This window comes from Temnothorax curvispinosus, unplaced genomic scaffold (assembly GCF_003070985.1).
Source record: "Temnothorax curvispinosus isolate PA1 unplaced genomic scaffold, ASM307098v1 QBEX01004775.1, whole genome shotgun sequence".
NCBI lineage: Eukaryota > Metazoa > Arthropoda > Insecta > Hymenoptera > Formicidae > Temnothorax > Temnothorax curvispinosus.
Window position 1 is genome coordinate 687109 of NW_020214555.1, and position 26849 is coordinate 713957.

Genomic DNA, 26849 nt, shown 5'->3' on the forward strand with positions numbered 1-26849 from the left:
ATTTTATATTGTTCTACAATTTATTAGTATTTAAGTGTACATTCTATGTATATAGATTTACTCAACATTTTCTGAAAAAGTAAGGAGAAACGAAAAAAATATTTAAAAAAACGAAAGAAGTATATAATACATTAAAATTATTGTGAAGTGAGCTTCATTTTTTTTCGATACTGGGGTGTAAAAATTACCCCGAAGTTCCCGTTCCCGGGTTAATACCGCTCTGTCGGCATAAAAGTATTTTTTTTAAAGAGACATTATTTTCAATTTCAGGCACCGCCATGGGAACTGTGTTGACGACTATCACGGCGAACGACGTGGACAGTTCGCCGGCGTTAACGTATCGATTCGGCAACGTGACCAATCCGGGACCCTTCAGCATCGACCGATACGGCGGCAAGGTTGTTCTGCGGAAACGTCTGGACGCCGAGACGCGTTCCGAGTACACTCTTCAGGTGATCGCCAGCGACGGAATTCACGAGGCGACGACCGATCTCACCGTTCGTGTGACCGATCTCAACGACAACGCGCCGCGATTCGAGCAGGCTGTCTACGTGGCTGTCCTTTCGGGTACGTATCGGGGGCACACAAGATGCTCTCCTCTTTCTGTGCGCGCGAACGACGAACGGGAGGCAGGTATAGCGGATCGTCGTCGGATCCGCGGTCGAAACTCTTGACGATGATCGGACGCGATCAACGATGATCGTCGCGTCGGTTATCGCGTGGCATACGCTCCAGCGAGCATAATTCTTTGATTTATTGAGGAACGATCGCCGTCGCGATTGCGCCGGTTGTTCCGCGAAGCGGTAGCGTGGGATGAAATCGCGAGACGAGCGGCCACGTCGGCGGCGGGGCACGAGATTTTTCGCGGATATACGTTTTGTTGCGGCGTTCTCGAAGCGAAGCGCATCGCAAATCTCTTGCGATTTGCCGCGAAGATTGTGCACTGAAAAATTCAAGTCTTGTCTGTTAACGGCCCGTTAACGAACGAAATCATTCTACGAGAGTTTCGATGATTTCGACGAATATCTTATTTGGTGGTCCATTTGACGTTGTATTGTTCCGTCGTGGTCGTGTTGTTTTTATATCTTACACGCGCGCGCGAGAAGTCCACGTCGAGATTACGGTTCCATCAGTCGGGATTCATTACCGTTCGTACCGTAAAGTTGTCATTGGTCGCGCGAGTTCTGTCACCCCGCTAGACGATGCATCTCGGTGTCAGTGTCCCGTCGAAAAAAATCGAAACAGCAGTGGTACAAAGAGATGAAGCGAAGAGGGAGGAGAGGGAAGATACTGGCGGACCTCTCGGCGCGAAATAAACGCGCGTTTAAAAACTGGTTTTTAGTAGACACGCGTTGTCCTGTTGCCCATGTTCCAAACTCGAATTGACACCGCGCCGAGATAAAGCGCGCGAGGATGAGAGGCGCAAAGGAGAGACGAGAGAAGAAGAAAGTGAGAGAGAGAGAGAGAAGAAGATAGAAAAGAAAGATTAGTAGAAGGAAGACCGATGAAAAGTTAGCTGCTCGAATATGGAAGAGAAAAAGATATAGTGAAAGAGAAAGGGGTAAAAGGGAAGAAGATATATGTATAAAGAGAAAGAGAGAGAGAGAGAGAAAGAGAATGCGAGATCGGCAGGACAGGGTGGAGAACGAAAGACGAAGAGAAGCAAGGATTGGCGAGGACGCGGGACGCGGGATGGAGGGAGGGGGGGATGGAAGGAGAGCTAAGGTGGATTGCGAACTCCTCGCACATAAATAAACGCGAGGACACCGTTTGCGAGGCAGCCGAAAAGCCGCCTTCACTGGCAACCGCCGCGCCGCGCCCGCGCCGGCCGGGTTTGCCGGCTTCGAGAGGACTCTTGAAACTTATTAAAAATACATAGGCCCGCGCCTAATGGTGCACGTTTGGGTGGGCGGCGGGAGGTAAGGGCGATCGGGGGACTTGGGAGGGTGGATTGGCAGGCGGTGGACGTGGAAAGGATTCTCGTGCGGGGAGCTCCCATGCACGAGAAAGCGAATTTGCATCCTCGATCCTCTCCCTTTCAGCTTCATCCCGCGCTTCGTCTCGCATGTTCGCGAAAAGCTGTGTACCGTTCCTCATGGGAGGGACAGGCGAAGAACGACAAGACGGTTACAGAAAGTTGCAGACTCGATCGAGCGGAGAAGATTTCGGCAAAAGTTAATGAAGCGCCTGGTCGGTTAATGGAACCATTATAGATGTTCGTGAAAGTGATATAATATCAAGATAGATCGAAGATCGGCCTCGCCAACTTCTCTCGTCGCGTTTTCTTAAAATCGCGCAAATTTTAATTAAATACTCAGGAGCTATTAGTCTACAGATACACTTTTACTTTTCTGTACAATGTAGACTTTCAAATTACCTGTCCCGCGGCGGAGTTAATGACTGCATGGTGGTGGTGGAGCAATGATACGAAGATTAGGAGATCGAGAAAGATGGAAATATTCTGGGCGCGATAGAGCAGGATTAAAAATAATAAAAGAGAGAGAGAAAGATGAAGAGAAAGAGAGAGTATTCTGACGCTGCTGGAAATGCTGGAATTTATCTCAATGAGAAGATGTCGTGTTGCGAATGTGTGCATGCACTGCAGTCATACACTTCGCGATAATTATACAGTTCTTCTTGCTGCCTCCTCGTATTCTTTCTTTTTTCGCTCCTCCCGGCTGTGGTGCAAGGTCCCCGAAGGGAACCGCATCCTCCAGGTTTATTTCGAATCCTCTTCCACGCACAGGTCTATATCTTCCCCTACCTTCTGCATTTTAGGCCGCGACTTGGCGCATTAATGCCGAGTTATCCGGCGATTTGAAACGCATCGAAATGATCTTTGTATACGCAACGCGCCATCGAGAGCCAGACTACCCAGGGCACCGCGCGGCGCGATTTATATACAACTGGTTATTATTTCATACTTCCGTCCTGGCCTGATGTCAAGAAGGCTTATCTTCCTCGCTCGCCATCCGAAAAAAAGTGTTCGTAATGTCGGTTCCCGGGGCCCGGCGATGGTCGAGGACGCATCCGCAACAAGAAGACACGGAAAGTATTTGAGCTCTTGAGCCCCGCTGATCTCTCGATCTTTCTCCCGCGTCCCTGTCGAGTGGTCCCTCGTACAATGTACGACTCGATAATCGATCTTGCAGGAGAGTGCTTCTCGAGTCTCTGCCGTTCACTAATGAATGCCGTCTCGTGTGACGTTATATGAGCTCTCTTTATAATTTTGCATCTACAAATACCTTTCTCTTTACTCGCGCCCAGGAATATAAAAACAAAACACGCGGTACGAATTTATGTTAATGTAATTACACGCTGCGTAACGTGTCGATTTTTTTTCTCTCATTTCAGAAGGGCAAGGCAAGCAGGAAATTCTGACGGTAAACGCTACGGACGACGACCTTTCGGAGGAGAACAGTCGAGTGCGATATTATCTGCTGCGTCCCGTGAAGGGATTTTCGGTGGATCCCGTGACCGGCGTTCTGACTGTTAATCGCACAGCGATACCCAGGCCGATACCGAAGGAGATGGACTTGGCGATCGTCGCGGAGGACTACGGCAAGCCCCCGGTGTCGTCGGTGTGCTCGGTGGTCGTACGATTTAGCAGTTTAAAGAGCACCCTACCTGGACCGGAGTATAAGATCATGGTGAAGGAAAATTTGCCGAAGGGTACGACGCTGTTGAAGCTTTCCGACGTGGACCTGCTGGGTGGCGGCATCATTGCGGGCGACGATAGAACGTTTGAGATATCCAGAGATCGGCTGGTTCTCTCGAGAACGCTCGATCGCGAGATGAGAGACAGGTAAGCATCGATGGTTCAGATAGAAATATAATTTATTACGTTAAGGCTCCTGGTCCCTAAGCTGAGAACTCTGTGTTGACGATGGCGACGTACCGTCGCGGCAGAAATAAGAACTTTCTCCAATGGAGAATTCTGTCCTTTGTGACATGTTGACAACCTATTTTGCGTTGCGTTAAATTTCTTTATTATTCGCTCTGTACTTGTGCTATAACGTTTAACGTATTCGTGAAACTCGTAAAATTTAACGTATGGTAAGATTTGCAAGAAATATATAGCGGAAGGAATATTCTCCACTCCTTTCGACAGTCGTCAAACGGCTTGTTTTTCCGTATGTTTAGGCTTCGTTTTATGGCTGTTTGTTTATTGTCGATAGTATCCGTTAAATTTTAGAAGTGTGCTGAAACGATCTATAGTGATTTTTTATTGAAATGTCTTTTTATTTTGGAATTTACCGCAACCTAAAATAGGGTAATTTCTCGCCTCGATAGCAAGAAATTCAATATGGCCGCGGTGACTACCCAGGAGCCTTAAATCCTGGTTTAATCGTTTCTTAGCATTTTGCTTCCACTCGCTTTATTTTACAAAATCTAGACAATCTCTCAAGTTATTTGATTTTCCAGGTACATGCTGCAATTGGGCAGCAAGATCGAAAACACGACGACAGGCTCGCTGTTGGGAGACGAGCCAATAATAGTAACTATTATCGTGGAGGATGTCAACGACAATTATCCGCATTTCCTGGAAGAGCTCCATCAAGTATCCATCAAGGAAGACGCTCCACGTGGAACGACCGTTGATGTCCTGCACGCCAAGGACGACGACTTGGCTAACAGCCCGGCGGCCACGTTGGTGTACGACATCACTTCGGGAAATGACGGCGGTCTCTTCCGCGTCGAGAAGATGACCGGCGCGGTCTTGGTGAACTCCACGCTCGACTGCGATCTCGAGCCCGAGGTCTACAATCTCGTGGTGATGGTCTGCGACAGCGATCCGATTTTGCCTCTCTGTGCGCTCGCCAGACTTCGCGTTCATCTGGAAGACGTGAACGACAATTCGCCCAAGTTCCCGGTTTCCGAGTATCTTGAGTTTGTCGGTGAGAACGAGCCGATCGGCACGACTGTTTTCTCTGCGCGTGCCTCGGATCTGGATCGCGGCATCTTTGGATCGTTGAACTACTCCATTGTGTCCGCCGCCGCCAGCGGATTCTCCGATATTGACGACAGTTGGAAGCTGTTCGCGGTCGACGAATCGGGTACCGTCATCACTCGCACCGTATTCGATTACGAGCAACGGAATCGGTACGCTTTTACATTGCGCGCCACGGACGCGGGCGACCGTACCGCGGCGGTGCGTGTCAGAGTGGAGATTGACTCGAGAGACGAATTCCATCCACAGTTCACCGAAAAGATGTACCGATTCGGAATAAGGAGCAGAGCTCAAATGTTGCCTGGCATGGTAATTGGTCACGTGACGGCGACCGATCGCGACAAGGGGCCCGATGGCCGGGTCGTGTATCAGTTAACATCTCAGCATTCTTATCTTAAATTGAATCGCACGACCGGTGCGTTGATCGTGAAACAGAAATATATACACAACGAATTGTTCAGATTAGTGATCAACGCGAGTTCCGGTAGGCAGGGTTCTCTGTCTAACCGGACGGTGGTGGAAATTACGCCGATGGACGATAACGAGCTGAACGGAGCTAGAGGAGCTACCGCTCTAGCGACGCCGACGGACATTGGTTCGAATATGGCCGTGGCCACTTCGGGTGGCTTGGCTGATTGGGTCCTGGGTCTGCTGATCGCTCTTCTTCTTCTCATTCTCGCGTTTGGTGCCATCTTTCTCTACCTTCACATTCGTAATCGCCGTCACAAAAAGCCCGGCACGAAACCAGGTCTGAACGGCGAGAGCAACGCTACCGCGTCAAATAGCTACGTGGACCCGAGCGCGTTTGATACGATCCCAATCAGAAGCGTGACCGGAGTCGGAGCGAGCGGAAACGGTAGTTCCGCAAGTGCCGGGGGAGCGGGTGGCGGCACGTCTTGCCAGTTTGCCCCTCCGAAGTACGACGAAATACCTCCTTATGGAACATCCAGTCAATCTGGGCAGCAGCAAGCTACGTCCGAGCTTTCCGGAAGCGATCAATCGGGTTCTTCCGGCAGAGGCTCCGCCGAGGACGATGGAGACGACGAGGAGATCAGAATGATCAACGAGGGCCAGCAGACTGGTGATTCCGCGAGCGACCTTTCGGTTCACAATACTCAGGAATATTTAGCTAGATTGGGCATCGTGGATCCTCCAGCTGGCACACCTAGGAGACCTCCCGAGGCTCTGCCCCTGGACAGTTTGCATCTGTTTGAGGATGAAGCGAGCACCGAGGCGGATATAGCGACGTTGATCTATGGTAAGATTGGGGAACCCGGACGAGCCACTTCTGGTTTGGAAGTACCAGGTGGACCGTCAATGAATGGTTCTTTGAGCTCAATCGTGCACAGCGAGGAGGAGCTCACTGGCTCGTACAATTGGGACTATTTATTAGACTGGGGACCCCAGTATCAACCGCTGGCTCATGTATTCAGCGAGATTGCTAGGCTAAAGGACGACGCCGCCAGCGTTCAAAGTGGAAATTCCGGCAGTAGCGGCAAGACCAAGTCTGTACATAAAGCACCACCGCCGCCGTTGCTCACGTCCGTCGCTCCAAGATCGCTGGCGGCACCCGCGCTAGCGAGAGGAATTCTACCGAGGTCGCCGATCAGTCATGATGCCTCCACCTTCCCTTCCGCCGCACTGAGTCCAAGTTTCTCTCCCTCGTTATCACCCTTGGCTACGAGAAGTCCCAGCATCAGCCCTCTCGTACCACCCGCCACCCAGAGATCCAGTCAAAGTGCCAACCGAGTGATTCCTGTTGCTGACGGCGAACTGAGGATCTGAGGATATCCCGATTTTAATCCGGTATACTTCGCGTACAAGTTTTAGTGTTAATCCAGTGATGACTCGCGTCGGGAAAGCGATATCGGATACGATATTATACGCAGTGTCACGTATAACGCGAATAATATTTCTGTTAATATATACGTTGTTGAAATGCGATTGATCAATGAATATATGTATATTGCTCTCTCAGACTGTGCGAACAACGTAATCCGCAGGTGTGGTATTAACAAGTGATTTTAATTTAGTAATTTCAATTTGATCGGCCACCGAGAGAAATCGTGGCCAAATCGTTTTCCCCGTCACGCGCAAACGCTACCTTCCCGCAATTAATTGTTAGTTATTAATTATATAAACTTTATAGTTTCGATTCACCGCGAGGAGCGGTACGAGCGACTGTGAGTGAAACAGAAAGCGAGAAAGCGGCGATTGCGCCTTGACAATTCCGTATCTGCTATGTAACACGGACGCGTTCTTCGTTCCGATCGATAGCTAACTGAAAGCAAGTACTTTCTGAACGGAATATTGTAAATATCCGCCGGCTGCGACGGCGTTTAGTCATTAAGTAGCATTGTAAATAATAATCCATGAAAATAAACGACGATGTTGTCATAATCAAAAAAGATAGACTGTCTTTATGTAAAAACCGGAAGCCGGATGATCGCGCCGTGCTCATCGAGCCCACTCCGCGTGAATGTGTACAGTAAATCTAATTTTATATATGTCGAATCGGTCGATACTACGACGAACATGGCGCTATCATCCGAGTTGATAACGAAAACGCGCTATCACGAGCGAACTGATCACACACTGGATTTCGTGACGGCGCATCTCTAAAGGCATCCATAATATAACGTTCGTTGATTTAATTGTTACTTCGTCCCTGTCCCCCGAGCGCGATTTCGATGTAACGGGGGATGGAATCTCAGCCCGATACATATATACATACGCACTGATTATTGTATATATATATATATATATATATATATATATATATATATATATATATATACAAATATATGTCATATTTTGTATAAATTGTTCTCTGTACAAAGACTTCCGAGCTGAGGGCCTTACTGCGACGTGGGCCTTAAATAAATGAATTTTTTAGGAGATTGTTATTTTTTTCTATCACATTCCAACATCTCCCTTAAATAATTGATTTAATTACTAATTTTGATTTGTCATTTGAAATATATTATCTAACAGGAAATCAGGAAGAGGGAAAGCGACAAGGATTGTTAATGAATATAATGAAGAAGACCAAATGTTTCCACGTATAAATTCGCTTTTTGTTATACAACACGTTGAGCCTTACAAGTATACACGTATTCTTCGGATTATTTTGATAAGTTTATTCCATGTTTCCTCCGCTCGTTTTACTCCCGTAGCCACACTACGTAGTATCCCTCATCTTTCAATGCTTGAGCATAAAACGCGCCGAGTAACAGGAGCACCCGATATATCACTTGAAAGAACGAGATATTTTAAACGAAATGAAATAATTGTAATTAACAAAATTAACATATCATAATTAAACTAAAAAGAAAATAATTTATTAATTATAATTAGCAAGCTTTTCTATTTTTATAAATTCCAATCTACTTTATAATCCCCCTCTATTATTTATTTTCGTTAACCATTTTGATATGCCATTTCGATGTTTATGGCAAAATATATTAAATACCATTTACAATGTTTAATTTCTAAGTATCTTTACGGAATGCTTGCTTTGAATATTCAAATTAAAAGAATCCGATTTTGCATTTACTTTTTAGTTGGCTCATTTTTAACAACAGAAATTGATCCTCTCGCAATAAATGCGTGCACAAAATGATATTATTTATTCCAAAGAAATTAATTTCTAACGCGCTGTAAAATTGATATGAATAAATAAACATTAATAATCCCAAAAAATAATAATACTATATATGTACTCGAACAGTTTGTACATTTAAACAGTCTCTACGATAAAACACGTATCGACCTAATACCTATCTAGTGCCTAGTATTAGCGAAACCATGTAGGAATCGTTTACCCATTATTACGTCTAGCAAAAAACGGTATTATCATATGGTATATCCAGTCTTGTTGGCGCTCACAATGAGCTGCGCGATTTAAATGTTCCGTTTTCTTTGTCATTCATAGAAGAATTAGTATGATCTTCCACGTACGGTTGAAAAACACGAACTTGTTTATTCTAAGCTACGGTCTGGACAACATTATATTGGAAGGTACGTTATATTCTACGGCAGGGAGCACTAATCGAAGAAGAGTGCAACGAGATAGAATCTTGGACGTAATTGTAATTAATAGAAATCAACGTTATATTGAAAGATTCAAATATCTTTTGTTCCCAGTTTGTGAAAGAGAAATTTTCTTTTTGGAAATTGGAGATAGCTCGCTGAAATGAGTATAAAGCGTTATCTCCGATTTTAAACGAAATACACGTCCAGGGTTTCGACTTCTGTCTCGACAAGCACTCTCTCGCAAAAACACTCGTCTTTCAAAAGCAGAACACATAGGAAGGTTCTATACACCAGTTTCCGTCAATTAAATGGTCCGATAGTTATAGATCGATATGACTTTTAAAATCTATTTAAAGTTCTACCCGCTTGTAAGTCTTCTTTGCTGTATCTTCAGCGTGGAATTTGTATTAATCTCCGCTGGACACGTAGTATACGTATATATTGTGTTGTGTACTTTTCTTAATTTCTCTCCTCCCCCCTCCCTTGATTCGAATTGTGATCAGTGACGTGATTGACCCGCGATACGCGAAACGAGCGGTGTCTTTAAAGTGTAGTATTCTAAACTGTATTCTAGTAATAACATTGTAGGGCAATTAAAACGTATTTGTTTTATCCTAGATATGTGTAGTATGCACATAGCTACCTATAACACAGTTATCACATCAAGCTCCCTCCCCCCCCCCCAATACCGTAAAAAATTTCTTTGTCTCCGATAGAATAGCTATATTCGTCGCGTCACTAATGACAGTCAATGCTCAATCCCCGGATTCGGAGCCAGGATGTTCTAAGTCACATCGAGAAGCGTCAGGTATTTGGAATCGGCATCTACACTTACGCGCGACGAACGCGCGCTATACACCCGAAAAAGAAAAGAGAACTCAGGCGACATTTTACTTTCATCGCGCCTGCCTGGTTGGCGCATATCGAAATAAGGCACCACATTCGACGCTGTTTACACGATCGATCGTAGAAACGATCGCCAGATTCTTGACGGAGGTGGACGATCGAATTGATCCACCTCCGGGGTTTCGCTAGGGGCGAGTCTTTAATCTACGATCGTCATCTGTCGTTTATTCGAATGTGAGTCGGTCAATCGGATTAACGTCTTACTAATCCAGCCTGATCCCTCCGGGGGTCGTTGAACGACTTATAATCCCGACTTTTTGCCTGTACAACATCGAGCGTAATTATTACCGTCGTGGCGATAAAATGCGCTGTCCTCGAGTCTTTGGAAGCCTCGATTCGTAATTTCAGTGTACGTCTATCAATTCATTCTTATTGCTGTGCCTGCATCACATAAAAACACGTGCTCCATTCTTATTGACTGCTGAATATATCTTCGTGTCTTCATTGGCGACCATGTTTTTCGCGAGAACCCCCTTGTCTCGTTGGTGTAGAACTCCTTGCGGAAGATCTCTATGAAACTTCGAGGATTGTTTAAAACAATGAGAAATAGAGGAACTGAACACGCCTTTGGCGCAGAGTACGTTTTTGATCCTCGTTGAACAATTCAAACAGACGGCATAGTCGATTTGCTTGCTAATAAGATTCTGCGACTCTTTAAATTATTTCGCGGGGCTAACCGTTAGTCAAACGGTCTCTTCCGTCACACTTCTCGACATGTGCATTATTCCGAAGCTGAAAAAAAGGAGAACGGTTTGTAGGATCCTCTCGTCGCTCAACACTTGAAGACTTGACACGGAAAAAATACACAGTTGCCCCATTTGCCTAATATTACTTTTATGATGAGAGAGATCTAATGAGTGAAATGAGGATAAGCTTTACGAAGCTTAGCTATAGCTTTGATGATCTTCATTTTTTCCCCGTCAAGTCTCTATTTGCTAATCGGCAGACAAATTAGCGATTCGCAAAGCGATGTCCATTTAATGAATCGACATGATCTTAAAATGACCGTACAAAGTGATAGCCTAGCCCTACCAACAAGCGTGTTTACTTGGCGATCCCCGTTATCCGCGCGTCGTCTTGCATCTCAACGACGACGGTGTCAGGATCAGGTACCCTGTTAGCGGTAAGACATCCATTGGCGATAGTGGTTGGCAGCACAGTCTCCGACTAAAATTAAATTGTCGCGCATTGTTATGGTATGCCAGCGTGAAAATAAGGAACCGCGTTTCACACGTAGAAGCAAATGGGATGAATTATCGAGTGAACATTAAACATGTTTTTCTAATTTTAGTACATAATTAATTATAATTTGTCTATTTTACTTGGTAAGCTGCTGCGTCCAGTGCCATCAGTTCCTTTTTCGAGAGCTGTTCGACAACTGCAGCGGCGTAACAATCTCCTAGCATGTTATTGGTGGTCCTTATCCGATCCCTAATCGATAAAATTATATCCGTGTTAACAATTACATGTATAATAATACATTTGCATTCTTCTATATTCTATTTATATTGCATATATAATTGTTGTTGTAGCATTCTTTATTTAAAATATTTCGTTGATTGTAAAAAATTGTTTTAAGAAGTTTATAATATATATAATATTCCTTCTACTATAATTCTCCAAAATGATACTTAGCGTGACGAAATACTTTATATCTTGCAACATTGTAATGTGTATCGTAAGAATAGGATATATTATAAGTAAAAAAATATTTTATCTGACACTCACACAAACCAGTCGATCGCGAATAGAAGAGAAACGTCATTAACAGGAGCATCAATGGCGCTTAGGACGACCAACAGCAGGACGAGCGCAGCGCTTGGTACCGAGGCCGACGAGACGGAAGCAGCGGTGGACGTCAGACTTTGCAAAACGAGATAATAATAAAAAAATAAAACAAAGTAGCGGCAAATAAAATATGATTGAATAAAATTTTTCGGGGTTGATTCGGCAAAGTAACTCATTGGGAGGCAAAGAAGACTTACATAACTGTGATGATCTCTCCGAAGCCCAGGTAGATACCGTTCATCTGGGCGATGAATATGCTGGCGACGGCGACGAAGAGTGCGGTACCATCCATGTTGATATTGCAACCGATCGGCAGAACGAATCTGGTGACTCTAGGGTCGACTCTGAGCTTCTCGGTCATCAGACGAAAAGTCACAGGAAGTGCAGCAGCCCTGTACAAACCTGCGTTAGCAAAAATCGGGCAAAGCACTCTTCCGTTGATGGTAGAAAGATTCGCTCCGCGTCGGCTGTCGCTGCAAGTCCTGGTGGTCATTCTGGCGTAAACTTACGGGATAGATATATAGCGGCGGTTTATTTATCGATAGTTTCTCTCAGAGACGTAACCGACCAAGGCTTGAATCGAAACAGAACGAATATGTATAGGGAATCGCAGAAAAAACGGTATACGAACGAAGGAAGAATACTCGGAATTAACATCGGCGCATTATTAACTGCGGATAGTAGAAAGAGTGCCAGAACAACTGCCAGAATGACCGTGAGAACAACCTGAAAATCAATTGGGATTAGCTTAGATCACAATTCGCCAAGGATCGCCGGTAGACCGCGTGTCATCCGCCCATGGATCCTATAACAGACAATCGTATGGTACCTTCATGTTGCGGCCATCAATTACTTACCAAGCGCTACCCTCGGTCTCTCAGAGTCAAAACCACCTGCAAAAGGCCGCGTGCAGTGCGTGTTCTAATACATCATCATGATATTCATACAGTCTCTGTTCAGATACACTGAGAACAGTTTCTCAGTCAGTCACAGTGTACGCACAGTTGTACGCTCTCTTCTGGAAACAGTTAATCCACAGAGAAAACAGATTGAGTTAGATACAACCGTATAAGACCTAGGTGGATCATAAACAATATTGAGCACTGCTAAAAACAATAATACCAGGTGGGAAAGGTGAAAGGGGGTGTGGGGATGTTCGGGAAATAGGAGTAATCGGGATGGGGTGAGGGTAATTTTTATTTCGTGTGTATCAGACGTATGTTGGACTGCTGGGTGAAAGAAAGAAAGGAAGGATCTCAGAGGTGCAAACTGAATTCGATTCGTAAGTGCGAACTGAAAAAATGATCGTTGCTTTGCGTGACTCTCAAAAATGAATTATTTCAAGAGAAACAAATAATCGCACGTCGTTCAGGACGTCGTACAGCCGTCGTTCAGGACGTCGTACAGCCGGTCATCGACATCCTCGTCGTACCTGCAAGAGCGAGCTCGGCACAAGCAACCAATATTTTTTCAGTTCCGCCAAATCCATTGTTAAAGAACGACGTACTTAAAATTAATCATATAATTTGGCGTGGAAGTCTCCTTTGGCTCGGTTTCTTCTTCCTCTTTCTCGCTATCGGCGAGGAAAGAGCTCGAAGATACCGATTGTGGGAATCCTTAGAAGACTTCCACGCCGCGAATCAGTCCAGGTAACACGGAGTCAGCAGATCGCCGGTTTGGGCAATATCGTTTCGTCGATATAGTTTCAATTTTCGCGAATAACGCAGCCGTATCTCGAATGTCATCTTCTAATTTCTCATTTGCGGTGATAATACGTTATTTTTTTTTGCGCGACGACGAAATTCCGTTTGCGTAACACCGTAACAATCTAGTTACGAGCTTTCGGAAGTTCGTATTGGCTTGGTGGTCGGGAACCGGCAGTATCAGCATTCTAAGTGCTACCCGGAACTGCATACCTCTTTCCCTCTTTTTCTCTTTCTCATGTGGCATGGCGAGCTCTCCTCGCAAGCAAACATTAAAAGAGATTGTCACGTATGGAGGAAAGACTAACAGGATAATTCAGGAATTGGCCAGCTCTTCCACAACGTGATTTTTTTATTTTTTGTGTTATATATATTTATATATATATAGAAACTAAGCAAGAAGATTATATGAAGCAATTTTGCCGAAAGTTATGTAAAGCTGGCTTAAATAACTTGGAAAGGGATATCGGGATTGTGGCCTCGCAAAGCCTCCACACAGCTGGCTGAAACATATTGTCTCCATCAATCGATTCGATCAATATATACGTCTTTCATCGATCACGTATCACTCATTGTCTATTTCGTTTTACGGCGTCAAAATGTTTTGACATCAACTACTCGCACTATCAATCGCGCGACAGACCAGCTCCATTTCGCGTAAGCATAGAAAGGTCCGCGTGACAAGAAATAAAAGAAATGAAAGGAAGGAGACGGAATGTCGGCGGGAGATAACCGATGAGAGGGACGGATGCTACGAGGTGTCAGAAAATACGATCACAACGTTGACCGAGGCCCTGTGAGGCAGGCGAAATGGATTCTCTCAAGGTCGGGCTCGGGTTCGAAGATCGACGACTCACGTTGATGCCATGGCGAAGGCGGTGAGGGTACCCTGGGCCAGGCCGGCGTAGAATTTAAAGGGGTTCTTTCTAACGAAGGCCGCATATATCAGCTGCATGATCACCAGCTGATAGAAAAAGACACCGATCGCGATCGTGACGATGAACCACGCCAGCTGCGACATCACCAGCACCAGGTCATCCACGCCGAGTATTTTGCCCGCTATTACGGAGGTGATGCCGATTGGTGTCATCCTGGAAGCAAGATATTTTCCATTCTGCTGCGTTACAAAGCGACGTGAAATCATAAAGCGTCGTTTCTAATTCTCAGGGGCACACTCACCACATGACGGTCGAGACCATTCGCATGATGACCTCGAACACAGCCTTAAAGAAGTCTATGACGACCTGACCTTTCTCACCGAGCGTTCCCAAGAACGTACCGAAGACCAGGCAGAAGAAAACTATACCCAGAGTATTCGTGCCGCTTCTGTACTGTACCACTCTTATCAATTCCTCGTCTCCCAGGACTGCCGTTGGTAACTGGTCGGTAACGTTTTGGAAAGGTTGCTTTTTCGGGACGTACACCGTGTGCGCCTATAATAACATCGTTATTTAATATCGAGTCAATTTTATTTCAATTTTATTTTATATCATAAGAATGAGGCGTATCCTTACTTGTTGGAAAGCTGCTTGAAACAAATTGTCCGGAAACATGTTCCTGCGAAACATCAACATAAAATTGTACATATTTCAAATATTACTGAATACATTAAATAAGTGTAGACAATATCTTCTGTGTACTACACGAGACAAGGCTGTATATTTTAAAAATAACGCCTTTCCCGCGGCCTTCGTTATATTCATAGTCGTTACCACATTGATTAAGTCGCGGCACAAGCTCTGGCGACTTTTCAATAAAAACGATCTTACGTTGCGTCGCTGGAGCGAAACAATTGTTAAATGGTTTCCGATAACCCGAGCCGCGATATCTAGATTTTAATACAATGTTCGGAGAATCGTGCTGAGCATTGCGCGACTTTTAAACGGAGTAGTTTTTTGAATGCGCCTCGCGTGAATAAAATACGCACGATCGATGAACTATTTTCGTCTCGACGAATAGTATCCGCGATCACGATGAATTTCGTTTAGTGGAGTTTACGGCTCGTGAAATGCCACGACCTTAATCCGACTTACAATTAGATAACTATGTTACCGCGATGATTCAGCAACGGCGGAGTAAAGAGGAGTATCACGCGGATCGATATTATTTCAATGTCACGTTATCATTGTCAAGCACATTTCTCAAAATTTTCGCAATGGAATACGCCGCAGCGGAAGCGACTGACCTATTTTTGTCGGGAGACTCGAAAGCAGCGAAAATATATAGTTCGACAATTTTCTAACTGCGAAAATTACTTAAACGCAATTCGAAAGCAAACACATCGGAATTGATTAACATTATTTTCCCACCGTTTCATATACCTTCATTGACCTTCACACTCGATTATCTCCGTTTTCAATAGGAAAACTTCCAAGTGAGTCTACGTACATTATTGATATTGACAGAATCGATATCGGGCGATGAGAGATATCGCAGACATAATTTACCTTCCCAGGTCGAGCAGGCTGTCTAATATGTTAACGGCTCTCGCGTGATGCGAAGGGCCGATCGATTCCCTGATGCCGGGATTACCGGGATGAATAAGGAGGACTAGGGCCACGCCGAGCACGGCGTTGAGCAAGGACGTCAGTATGAAGTATACCAAAGTCCGAACGGCGATCATCCCGTTCATCCTGGCGTTTAAGCTCGCTGAACCTGATATACGTAAAAATAATTAAGATACATTCGACGTATCCTTTACTTTACTATAGGTGCGTGGGACAATCTGAAAGAGAAAGCTCACCTGATATGAGGCTAGCGATTACCAGAGGTAAAATCATTAGCTTTAACAATCTCATGAAAAGCTCTCCCGGATAACTGATTAGCATCACCGCGTCGTCCCCAAGGTCCAGAGGTCGCAAGCCAAACCCTGCGAGGAGATATTATTAAATTGACTCGCGATTCTGCGCCACGAAATCTGTATTTTTCCCATTTTCTCGTATAAAACATTTAAGAATTTTTTACGGGACGCTTGCCCTTGAACTATATTTAAATTTATTACAGTCAATTAGCTTGTTATCCGATCGCGAAGAAAGGGCGTCGCGGTTGACGAAAAGGTGAAGGTTTGAGCGATTTCTTTTCTACCGGATAATGCGAGATTAGTTGCATAAGCTATCTACGTCCTGCTAAAGGCCATAACGCGTATACGTGTCTTTCCAAATGAATCATTTATCGCGACGGACGATTGTGTGGAGAATAGGTTCCGTCAACATTTGTGAACAAAATAGGAAAACGAAAGAAATTGACAATGTAGAGACTGACGTGTAACCTTGAATCTTTTATCTTTGAATAAGGAAGGATATGAATGAAAGCTTTGATGTAGACTGATCTATCGAGCGGCATCGTATAAATTATTACAATGCTATCAACGTTTCCACTTATAGTAAAATATCTATGGACGCTGTATGTCCGCCGTATCAGCTATACCGAAGCTGGAAATGGAATTTTGTGCAGATGTAACACCCACCTGATCGTCCTATTAATATTTTGCTCATCGTTAAATTTATTCTTATGTGCCTACATCAAATGTACAGATTTATCAAGTAATTAAACGGTTTAATAAAATGTTTTTCGTGTTATACCTTCAGTTACAATTAAATGAAATCGCTTCATTTCTCTGACGTACAGCGTAAAATAATAAAATCGATTTTCACTTAATTAAATGTGATTCAACGTTTATTAACATTTGCGGATAAATCAAATGATATATTCATGATATAATATTTATACACAATACGCCATGTTGCAATGAAATGAAAATATGATCTCTATTAAATTGGCTTCGAGATTGAATCGACATAATGAAATTTTTTAAGGAAACCCTACGTCGATGAACAGCAACTTTTAACGAGATAAAAGGTGTTGCTTATTTTTACGTAATTGGAATGATAATTTCGAACTGGGTCGTTCGAGGTATACGTGTAAAATCGATCTATGAGCGAAAGCTCACTCGTATTACATTACAAGCATAAAACGTTTTTTTTATCGTGTCACTGTTCACCATTACTAATTCTACAAACGTTTGACGTGTTACAGGCATTCATTTGATCCACGCGTGTACTTAGTTTTTATTACGGAGTAAAAAATCTAGCGTACGTTTGTAAAAGCCATTAATTTAGTTTTCTGATCGACTAATTTGTACGAATTTATCGTCATACAAGATCTTTGTATGAGCGTAAAAAGCGACATTAAGAAAGGGCAGTCAGTCGTTGATGTGACAGAAGAAGAATCGCCGACTGAAGGATTGCTGTTGCGTTGAAGAGATTAAAATCTAGATAATATGGAATTAGTCCCATATAGAGCTGCTAAACAGATTGTACGTATGATAACTATCGCAAATGGCGGTCATAATTTACAACTGACATGTAAAGAAACGAAATAATGAAACGCGATGCGATTGATGATTCGCGCGATAAACATTTTACATCGCACAGTTATTATTTTCCATTTAATTCATATTTGATTCATTGTGTCTTTCAACATCAGCAACACACGCAAACAGTAATTTAGTGTACAATGTAATACAAAATCAAGTGCTATTAATTGTCCTGAAGTATTTTCTTCTTTTTTAAATGCAGCGAAGTAATGTTTCTTCTTAAAGTAAATATATTTTGAATCAAAGATTTTTCGCAACTTCTCCAAATGCTCCAATTTTCAAAGGTAGTGTCAGTACATGTAATAAGGAACAAATAAGCATTTCCGTCGCTCACCGAGAATCATGCCAAAGAGTACGCCGGATAGGGTGACCAGGAGCAGCAGGTTCTCTCGCATCCACTTTCTGGTGTCGGCGGTCACCTTGCGGGGACCCTGAGAGGCCGAGACGTCCTGCCCGCCCATCTTGGCGAACAGATATTCGGAGAATCGGGCAGAGGACTTCTCTTCCATCTCACTGGGCCGCCAGCAAGCGGCGTACCAGGGGCCGGTGCTGGTCGCGTACGAACAGGCCGATCCTCCCGCCGATCTCCCCAAGCTCCCTTCTCGCGATCTCTCGCGGCTAACGGCGGGGCCCCGGCAGCACCACGACGACGACGGGTTGCCGTTTTGGGGGTGTTTCGGTAAATCCGTGCGGAAGGACCGATCACTCGCGCCTACCAGACGTCGTAGTAGCCTGGCGGCCTGGCGAATGCCTACTAATTCGAACGTGGTACCGGGATGGGATTTGACTGTCTTCCTAGGTGCTGGTGATAATAACGATCAGTGGCTGTGCTCCGCTGAGGCTCGCGAGACCGTCTGATCTCCACTCGGCCTCGGCTTGTCTGACCTCTCGGTATATGCGTAGTACCCTCTACGACGTATGCGAAACGACCCGAGACGACCCGTACGCGCTCCAAGATATGCGTATCTCTCTAATCGTAAATCAAGGAGCTGTCGCGAGGAAACTTGAATCTGTAGGATCCTTGTCACGAAATTGCTCAAGTAGCTCCTTTTCTCGAAAGCGGATGAGGCGTTCGCGCTGTTGCACAAGGTCAGTTATCCAAGAGGGCTATTGGCAGCCGTTTTCTTCAAGTACGACGATGCTGTAGGTCTCTCCTTCCAGTCGGCGCACTTCACCTCGTGAAGCTGGAATTCGGGAGGAACTAGAGAAACCGGGGAATCGATGCAATCCACGACGGCGACGATGACGAAGAGACGAAGACAGCCAAGATTCAATGGACTGTTCTAATCAGTATTGCCTAGAGCGTAACTGAGCGTGCGCGTGGAGACTTCCGATACGTTTCTCGCGAAGGATGAGCCCCGACTGCCTGGTTACCGGCGGACATTGCCGTATTGATTTGCTAGGATTCCGTATCCCCGAGCGTTCCCCGTTTCTCTCGCCCGGCGACGACGGCGTAACGCCTGCGCGTACTCCGGTGGTTAAAGTCGGTCGCGCAAAACGTGGATACGTACTACCCCTGATGCTGTTGCTGCGCGGTGGCTGCATCGCGGTGAGACGCGTGAGGCGCGCGAGGAGGTAGGGAAAGATCGAGAGATGACGGACAAGGGAAACGGGGTGGAGAACAGGATATGAGAGAGCCTTGACACGCGAAAGTAGCGAAGACGAGGGAAGTAAGGCCGAAGGGCAGAGAAAACTTCGTCGGAGTAGCGAAAATGTATTCGATCTTAAGACGGCTACGAGAAGCTGCGGTTACATTTTACGACGTACTTTATTCTGCGCCGCGGATTCAAGGACTTCGGACAAACGTCGCAGTATTGCAGTTTGTCGTTTAAACGCGATCCTTTGTTTTTCAATCTTAAAATATCCAATGTATCTCGTTTAGCTTTAAAAATGTTAATCCCTTTTTTTGGAGATTATTAAATTGAATTTTTACCCAAGGGCGTTACGTGTACGTCATAGCGGTGGCCCTGTGTGGGATGATGCTTATCACGAATACACATATGTAGCTCAATGCGCTTATATGTAGTCAATATGCTTATTTTAAGAATGGGGTAATCCAGTTTATTTTAAACGCTTAGCATCTCTCTCGACACGAATTGAATAAAATATTGCACATTATATAAAATCGTTATAACGTGACATATAAAAATAAATATCATCGCTTACTTATGCTTTTATCTACTTTTTTTTGTTTACCTTTAAAATTCCTCCAAATATGCTCGAACAATTCGACAGCATATTATCAGAATGATAAGTACTAAAAGAAGATAAAAGGAAGAAAGGGGAAAATAATTTGTTTTGTATGAAAAAACTCTCTCGTATCTTACAATTTAATTATGTAATGTACCGTATAAAAAATAAAGATATAAAAAAAAAACCATATATCATGCCTTTGCTTTAGCGAGGAATGGCGAATTGGATAACTGTCTGATCGGACGTAGGTAACTACTACCTTCGTCTGACCGCGACGGCTGTTACTACTGGGGAATCTTGGAAAGAGTGGAAACGCGATGTCTGGAAACAATGAGAGATGGAGGCACAACATTTGAACGATAATCTGCCCATTTCTCATGGAGCTCAGACCAATTCTGATTAATAAAAATTGTATAATTAATTAGGAAAGATGAGAAATACTTTGCGTTAAAGAGATACCGCGCTAATTACAATCAAATAAAGAAACGGAGGAAGCTCGATGATCGACTCGCCAAATCTGGGAAACTCAATAAAACGGAAATATCAATTTTCTTTTTACGCCCAATAGCGTATCGCCTTTGTATAATAATCACGTTATGTCACTGTCGGCTGCACTCACCTCATCGTGGAAAATTCGAAAAGCGGCACGAGATCCCAATTGACTGGCCGTACAAGCGTAATGAAAGGTATATGTAATACCAGAATATTCGCGATATTATTAATAAAGTGCAACAGTTATTTATTCGTTTATTGAAGCAAATAAAAATTTTGTAATTATTTTCAATTACTACTGCAGCAATCCGAATGGACAATTTTACAAAAACAATACTCTCTTTATTAAGCATGGATTACAGCTGTTATTAAGTTACTGACTGCTTGATGCGACCGCAATACAAAATACAATCACAATCTTGTTAATCACTTTTAATATCTTCTGATTTTTTTTACTAAGCGAAACCAACGATGAGAAAATGATCTCTGAGAGGCGATTATGTTTCGTTTAAACACAGGTCGATATAACCAGAAGGAAATTCCTACGTCATGTCCTGCTGATGAATGTTCTTCGAAAGCTGTGAATTAAGTAATCCATCAACGAAGAGAGTTCCGATATTTTAAAACACGCCATCCTGTTGAATAATGGAGGGTCCCACGCAATCCGAGTCTGCAGAATGTTACGAGAGTCAGGTCTCATCCGCCTCGTAAATAATCCAGAAGTACGAGGACACGACGACACCGGGGCACCAAGTGTGTAACATGTAAACGCCTATTTACCGATATACACAGCACAATGTGTTTCGCATCGCTCTTCCCGTAAACCCGAAAACTTCTGCTGTCCGAGACTTCGGCGCCCACGCTCTAATATCGAGGAAGGAGGGATATTTTTCCTTCGTTCATGAAAGAAAAACATCCTTTATCCGCACGTAACTCACGCTTAATCCGAAAATCTCGTCGTTTGACGTGATAACAAATAGCTTTTCGGTTCAACAATACGGCCGAGAGTGTCTCGTGTGTATTAAACGCGTGTTGGTGGAAAAACTAGGAGCGAAATTAATTTAAGGATCTTTAGAAATCAATTTAAATGTAATTTTATATAAATGTATTCATGATTTTTCATAAAATTGATATACGATAGAGTGTCGAGTCTTCAAAAGGCAGATATTTTGCGGACTAGATAGATGAAATTTTCTCCCTGGCGTCCCTCTCTCTCTCTCTCTGTCTGTCTCACTCACTCACTCATGAAAGAGAAATATCGTTTATACGTCTGGGTACGTGGCTGGTGTCTACGTTTCGCATGCGGAGCAAGAATCTCATTACGAAGAAGATACCAAACGAACGCCGAAGAGACTCAATTGGATATCGGCTCGAGCAAGGGCTCGAGGTTCAGAAAGAGCGACGAAACGTCGTAGGAGATAAAGGTAGGAAGGAGAAAATTCCGATGATTAGATTGCCGGCACGTAGAAAAATACAAATCTGACTCTTCAGAATTGGCTTGAGGTTTATTCGCGTGCGCGTATTTGCTGATTAAACGCTCTGAAATCTTATAAAGCCATTATCCCCATCAAACATAAAATAGTACTCGAGCGAAGGAAATGGGAATCTTATAAAATATTTGATGTGTTCGATTCTGCGGCGCAATGCCGCCGATAACATCCGTCGTATTATTCTCTTTTGATGAGACGGCGAAGTTTTGGAGTTTATAGAGAAGAGAAGAGAAAGGATCGAGGGGAGAGAGAGAGAGAGAGAGAGAGAGAGAGAGATTTACGCTTCGCAGTTATGTCACAAAAAGTCGAAATATTATGGATGTACAATGCATGTATATAAGCGAACAAAATAAATAATTCTCTTTCCTTTTACAAAGCACGTACAATTTCGATTATCCGGATGAAATATATAACGGGAAATCCAATCGTAGCAACACGACAGTTAATTTATTGACGCGATAGATATATTTAGTGTGGGTGTCGTACATCCGTAGTGACCATTAGCACACTGATCAGTCGGCGGTAATTAACGTTCACGTGCAAACGCGGCAGGTGATCGAGCGCTATGTAAATACACTGCAGAGATTTGCGTTTACTTCCGTATTGCGCGAAACCAGACCTGTTGACGTTAATAATGGCGCAATTCCGAGGATATTCGACACTCAAACGATTGTAATTCGTTACATGACGTATTTCTACGGTGCAAACAAGTCCCAATATTCATCGGAGATATTATGAGGCCTGTACAACAAGATCGCTCAAGGTATCCGTCGATTTAAGGGGTGTCACGTTGACGATGAAACAGTGCAAACAAGGGTTTTGGTACTTGATATTCTGGCCGTAAAAAGTCACCTTGATCGCCGGAGAGTGGCGAAACGACGGCGATGTTGCGTACACACCTGTATAATGGCTGTTTCATCAAACTTCTTTACTTTATAACGGACGCGTTTCTCGCGCGCGATAACATTCCGCGTACGGGATATTAACTAAAATGCACTTGAAAGCGCTAAATTAAATCTTTCTCTATAAAATGGAGGAATTATTTAATTGGCGTTTTGTGTGTCTCTATACACAATAGGGTGGCAATATTTTTGGGTCAAAAATTTGATTTTAAGTCTCCCCTTAAATTTGTTCTACGAACTCTCAAATGAAGACCCTTGAAGAGCAGACGCTGTAACTTAATATTTAGAGGTCGCTCAAAGCCTCTAAACATTAAATTTTTTTTGAAAACGTGGTAAAAAACTGGATTTTTCACTTCTAAATCTCTTTTAGTTACCTTATTAAAGTACCTGGCCATCAAGTTTGAGGTACAACACATGAAACAAAAATGTAAATATAAGTATAATTAATGCAATCTTTGGCATAAGATTGTCTATAGCAAATATAAAATGATTTAATGAATTTAACCATTTTTTAACCATCCGCGGCTTATAATCTTGTTTTGTAAGTAAATATATCACCTTCAAACTAAAGCCTCTTTAAAGTTATATACTGTAGCTTAAAAATTAATGGTCGGTAATTGCTTCAAAATATTGCTATTTTATTAAATAGTGCACTTAATGTAATTTTCTACATTAAATCCTTTTATTATTCTGGAAAATAAATTATATTAACAATATATTATTTAAATTAAGTCTACGTTTCCCGCAGGAAGTTTTCGTGCATCGCATTTATCAGATTTCATATAGTTTACACTATAGGTGATTGTTTTTATAAATTTTGTATGTACAGTGGCTACTAAGAAAAAGGTTGCAACACATGAAATTGGCCGCGTATTGGACCTCTTTTTCTTCCTTGGATAATGGCTCCTAAAGAAGAAGAAGAGGTCCGATACGCGGCCAATGTCTTGCAACCTTTTAGGCTGCGTTCAGAAGCTTTACTTGGGTGCACACCTGCGTCGCGTTCTATCCTTGTTCAATTTTCAGTAAGTAACAAAGATAGAACGACGCTGGGTGCATCCGAATAGTTTCCGAACGCAGCCTAAAAGGTTGCAAATTTAAATGTTAAAAATTTAATATTTAGAGGCTTTGAGGGACCTCTAAATATTAAGTTACAGCACCTGCTCTTCAAGAGTCTTCATTTGAGAGTTCGTAAAACGAATTTAAGGGGTAAGACTTAAAATCAAATTTTTGACCCAAAAATATTGCCACCCTAATACACAGTCTATATTTTACAATTGCAAACTTCCATGTAAATTGCAAATGCACGAACATCCGACTGAAGCGACAAAACTTGCTGAGTAGACTTAACGATTGTGTCGCCGTCGCGCAGTGGCCGGTATAGGTCGTTTCGAGCTTCGGATACCATCTCGGCGAAGACAAGAGCTATTATACCGGCACGTAAAACCCACGTCAGCCAAAACGTCGAGTGTTCGTTCTTTCGAGGCTTCTCTCTTCTCTCCTTTATGATGTTCCTCCTCTCTAGCAGCCTCGAGTCTCTCTCTGCCTCTTCCAACATTTTCGTCTTCATCTACATCTTCTCTCGCCTAGATTCTTCAAGTTTCGAAGTCACTGGGTCAGGCGGTCGCATTCAAGAAATTCCAATACGTCGATCTTTGAGCGGCGCATGGTTCGAAAACTCTTCGCGAACTTTCGTTCTGACGTTATAGTTATCGTATGTCGAGTATGCACGTTGATTCCGCGGAGTGTTCCTCTATCTCTTGTTTGTATTTAATCACAGTTCGTACGCAACTTTAGGTAACACACCGAGCCTGTATCTCGCGCTATTGAGAAGTCACAGTGCTAAACCGCGTTCCGAGAACTGTTGCGGCATTTCCATTTGAAATGTAAAACGTTTCGTAGCGGAAGTGATATACTGAAACACTCTCGTTAATGAATAGATTAGAATTAAAACTATTAGTTACTCATTAATCGTTGTTTTGATTAATTTTTCGAGATGCAAGGAAATAAAATAGGATATCTTAAAATAATTTACATAATAGCAAAAGAGATGAAACGTTTCTGCAGTAAAATATTTTCGTTTAGTTGTGATTTTTTAAATACTTTTCTGAATTAATGAAACAACGAAAGTTGTTTTGTCTTGGATTTAATCTTTTAATTAACTTACAAAGAAAGTTTAATTAGCAAAACTTATTTCAATTATATCATTTTATTATCATTTTACAAAGAATCGAGTTTCTTTACATAAATCTTAATAATAATCAGAGGAATCTCCAAAAGAAGTTACAAGTGTCAATTAAACACACACTTTTCATACAGAAATATTTAGATTTAGAATAAAGATATATATAATAATATAATTTTACGAGATAATATAAGCAATAATTTATAATTAAAATGTCACTAGCTAAGAACCATGTTGTTAAATATATTGTCAAAACAAATACGCTTCTTGCATTCTCCTCTCAACGTTCCTGGTAGCGTCGTAACTTTACGCACGACATTTTGATTATGTGGTACACGACGTTAATTATGATAATAGAGAATGGATTAAGCTTCAGTACAGCTAATTTTCGACGATAGAACGTGGGGAAGAAAATCCGCTACCGCTTTAAGACATTCCAGCACGAATATCTTGCAGACTCCGCGACGTCTCTCTCTCTCTCTCTTTCTCTCTCTCTCTCTCTCTCTCTCTCTCTCTCTCTCTTTCTCTCTCACACGCTCGTTGGCCATGAATAAATACGAACTTCGCAGATGGTCCTGGTTATCAGCATCCGTGATGTCGCTCCCGGAAGAGTATTGTTGCGGCAACAATGCTATTTCAATATTTCGAATGTCGCCTCGCGCATTATAGTATGCGCGATCGGCAAATACAAAATACCGCCGACGCGATTCCTACTGCATATATATTCACTTTCGAAGATATTATATGAATTATTAATACGGAAGATTGCGCCGCAATAACTTTTTCTTGAAGATCGGAAAACCATTATTCGCCTTAGTGTCACGCGAAGAGAGGTTTCAGAAAGGAACAGATAAAAATTTTTATTTAATGTGTGTTGACAAATCAAATTTTTTAAATATGCAGGGCTGTTTAAAATTGTAGTCGAAATGTTTCAAATAATCATTTTTATTTCAAAATCTATCTGCTCCGCTTCCGGAATGTCTGAGCATCACACTCGGCTCATTTATATGTCAAAAACCTCCGAGAAAACCCGCTGCGAATATAAAAATCATGTTACATGACATGATAACGCAATATACACGTGGCGCAGTTGCTGATACGAAGCCGCACACGATTGTGTGAGTTACTTCCAACGACTCGTCCGTTCGTATATGTCCGTATGTCTTTCCACGGCTCTTTCGCCTCATTGTTCGTCACTTACCAGCAAATGGAAGTTAAGCGAGCCCATTTCCCCTTCGTGCTTTCAGGCATTTTCATCACTTCGTCACTCGAAACGTGCGACGGTGTCATTTTCACCGCACGCTTGGTGCGCGCTGGTGAATCTTTCCAAGAGAGATGGGCGAAGAGATGGGTAACGCTGCTCTATACGATCTTGTATCCGGGTCTCTGACAGTTCATTGCGAAGTTTCGGTTAATTAATGGTACAAAGAAAAGGAGAAGGAAGCACAGCAGGGAAAGGAGAAAAGGAGAGGAACGGGGGAAGTAGAGAGAGAAGGACGGCGCGGCGCCGTGAGGTGCGGGAAATTGTACTCCGCTCGGAAGACATCGTCTCCTAAAATGGGCTAAGCTGGAGTTTGATGGAGAATATGGGGTGTGCGCCCCACTGAGAGACGAGACCGCGCGAAATCACGACACATCTATAGTCCCGGATGCGGGATCGAATTATTTGCGGTCACGAAGGATCATACGTTCGTTTCGTTAAATTTCTTGGCGTGGAACGTTCCAATAAAATTGGAAATAGTAAAAAAATCAATCTTTCGCATTCCGAGCCAGGAACTGGAATGGATGTGTGCCCCGCCATTATTCAACGTCCGATTATTTATCAGACTTTT

General features: G+C 43.2%; 2 protein-coding genes across 3 annotated transcripts; one reads left to right on the forward strand and one right to left on the reverse strand.

The window, feature by feature from the left end:
- The first annotated feature begins 278 nt into the window (after positions 1–278).
- On the forward strand, positions 279–7681 carry LOC112454036 (protein dachsous-like). The gene is made up of 3 exons (XM_025015206.1): positions 279–567; positions 3355–3805; positions 4426–7681. Exons 1-3 carry the CDS (start codon positions 279–281, stop codon positions 6734–6736), a joined length of 3051 nt encoding a protein of 1016 aa, XP_024870974.1. The 3' UTR covers positions 6737–7681.
- A 321-nt stretch (positions 7682–8002) lies between these two features.
- On the reverse strand, positions 8003–18569 carry LOC112454080 (excitatory amino acid transporter). Of its 2 annotated transcripts, none has more exons than XM_025015280.1 (11): positions 18093–18569; positions 16127–16252; positions 15831–16038; positions 14898–14940; positions 14563–14816; positions 14241–14474; positions 11878–12072; positions 11621–11755; positions 11215–11323; positions 10941–11059; positions 8003–10624 (listed from the first exon to the last, which is right to left on the reverse strand). In XM_025015280.1, the coding sequence occupies exons 1-11, from the start codon at positions 18265–18267 to the stop codon at positions 10576–10578; spliced, it is 1647 nt and encodes a 548-aa protein (XP_024871048.1). In that variant the 5' UTR covers positions 18268–18569; the 3' UTR covers positions 8003–10575. The 2 variants fall into 2 exon arrangements, with proteins under 2 accessions (XP_024871048.1, XP_024871049.1); XM_025015281.1 differs by having other exon boundaries at positions 10925–11059.
- Positions 18570–26849: the final 8280 nt, after the last annotated feature.

Coding starts and splice junctions, on each gene's coding strand:
- LOC112454036 (XM_025015206.1), top strand. CDS start 279: ATGGGAACTGTGTTGACGACTATCACGGCGAACGACGTGGACAGTTCG. Junction 568..3,354: donor CTACGTGGCTGTCCTTTCGG/GTACGTATCGGG, acceptor CTCTCATTTCAG/AAGGGCAAGGCAAGCAGGAA. Junction 3,806..4,425: donor GATCGCGAGATGAGAGACAG/GTAAGCATCGAT, acceptor TTGATTTTCCAG/GTACATGCTGCAATTGGGCA.
- LOC112454080 (XM_025015280.1), bottom strand. CDS start 18,267: ATGGAAGAGAAGTCCTCTGCCCGATTCTCCGAATATCTGTTCGCCAAG. Junction 14,817..14,897: donor TTCAAGCAGCTTTCCAACAA/GTAAGGATACGC, acceptor ATGTTATTATAG/GCGCACACGGTGTACGTCCC. Junction 10,625..10,940: donor CGGATAACGGGGATCGCCAA/GTAAACACGCTT, acceptor CCTTTTTTTCAG/CTTCGGAATAATGCACATGT.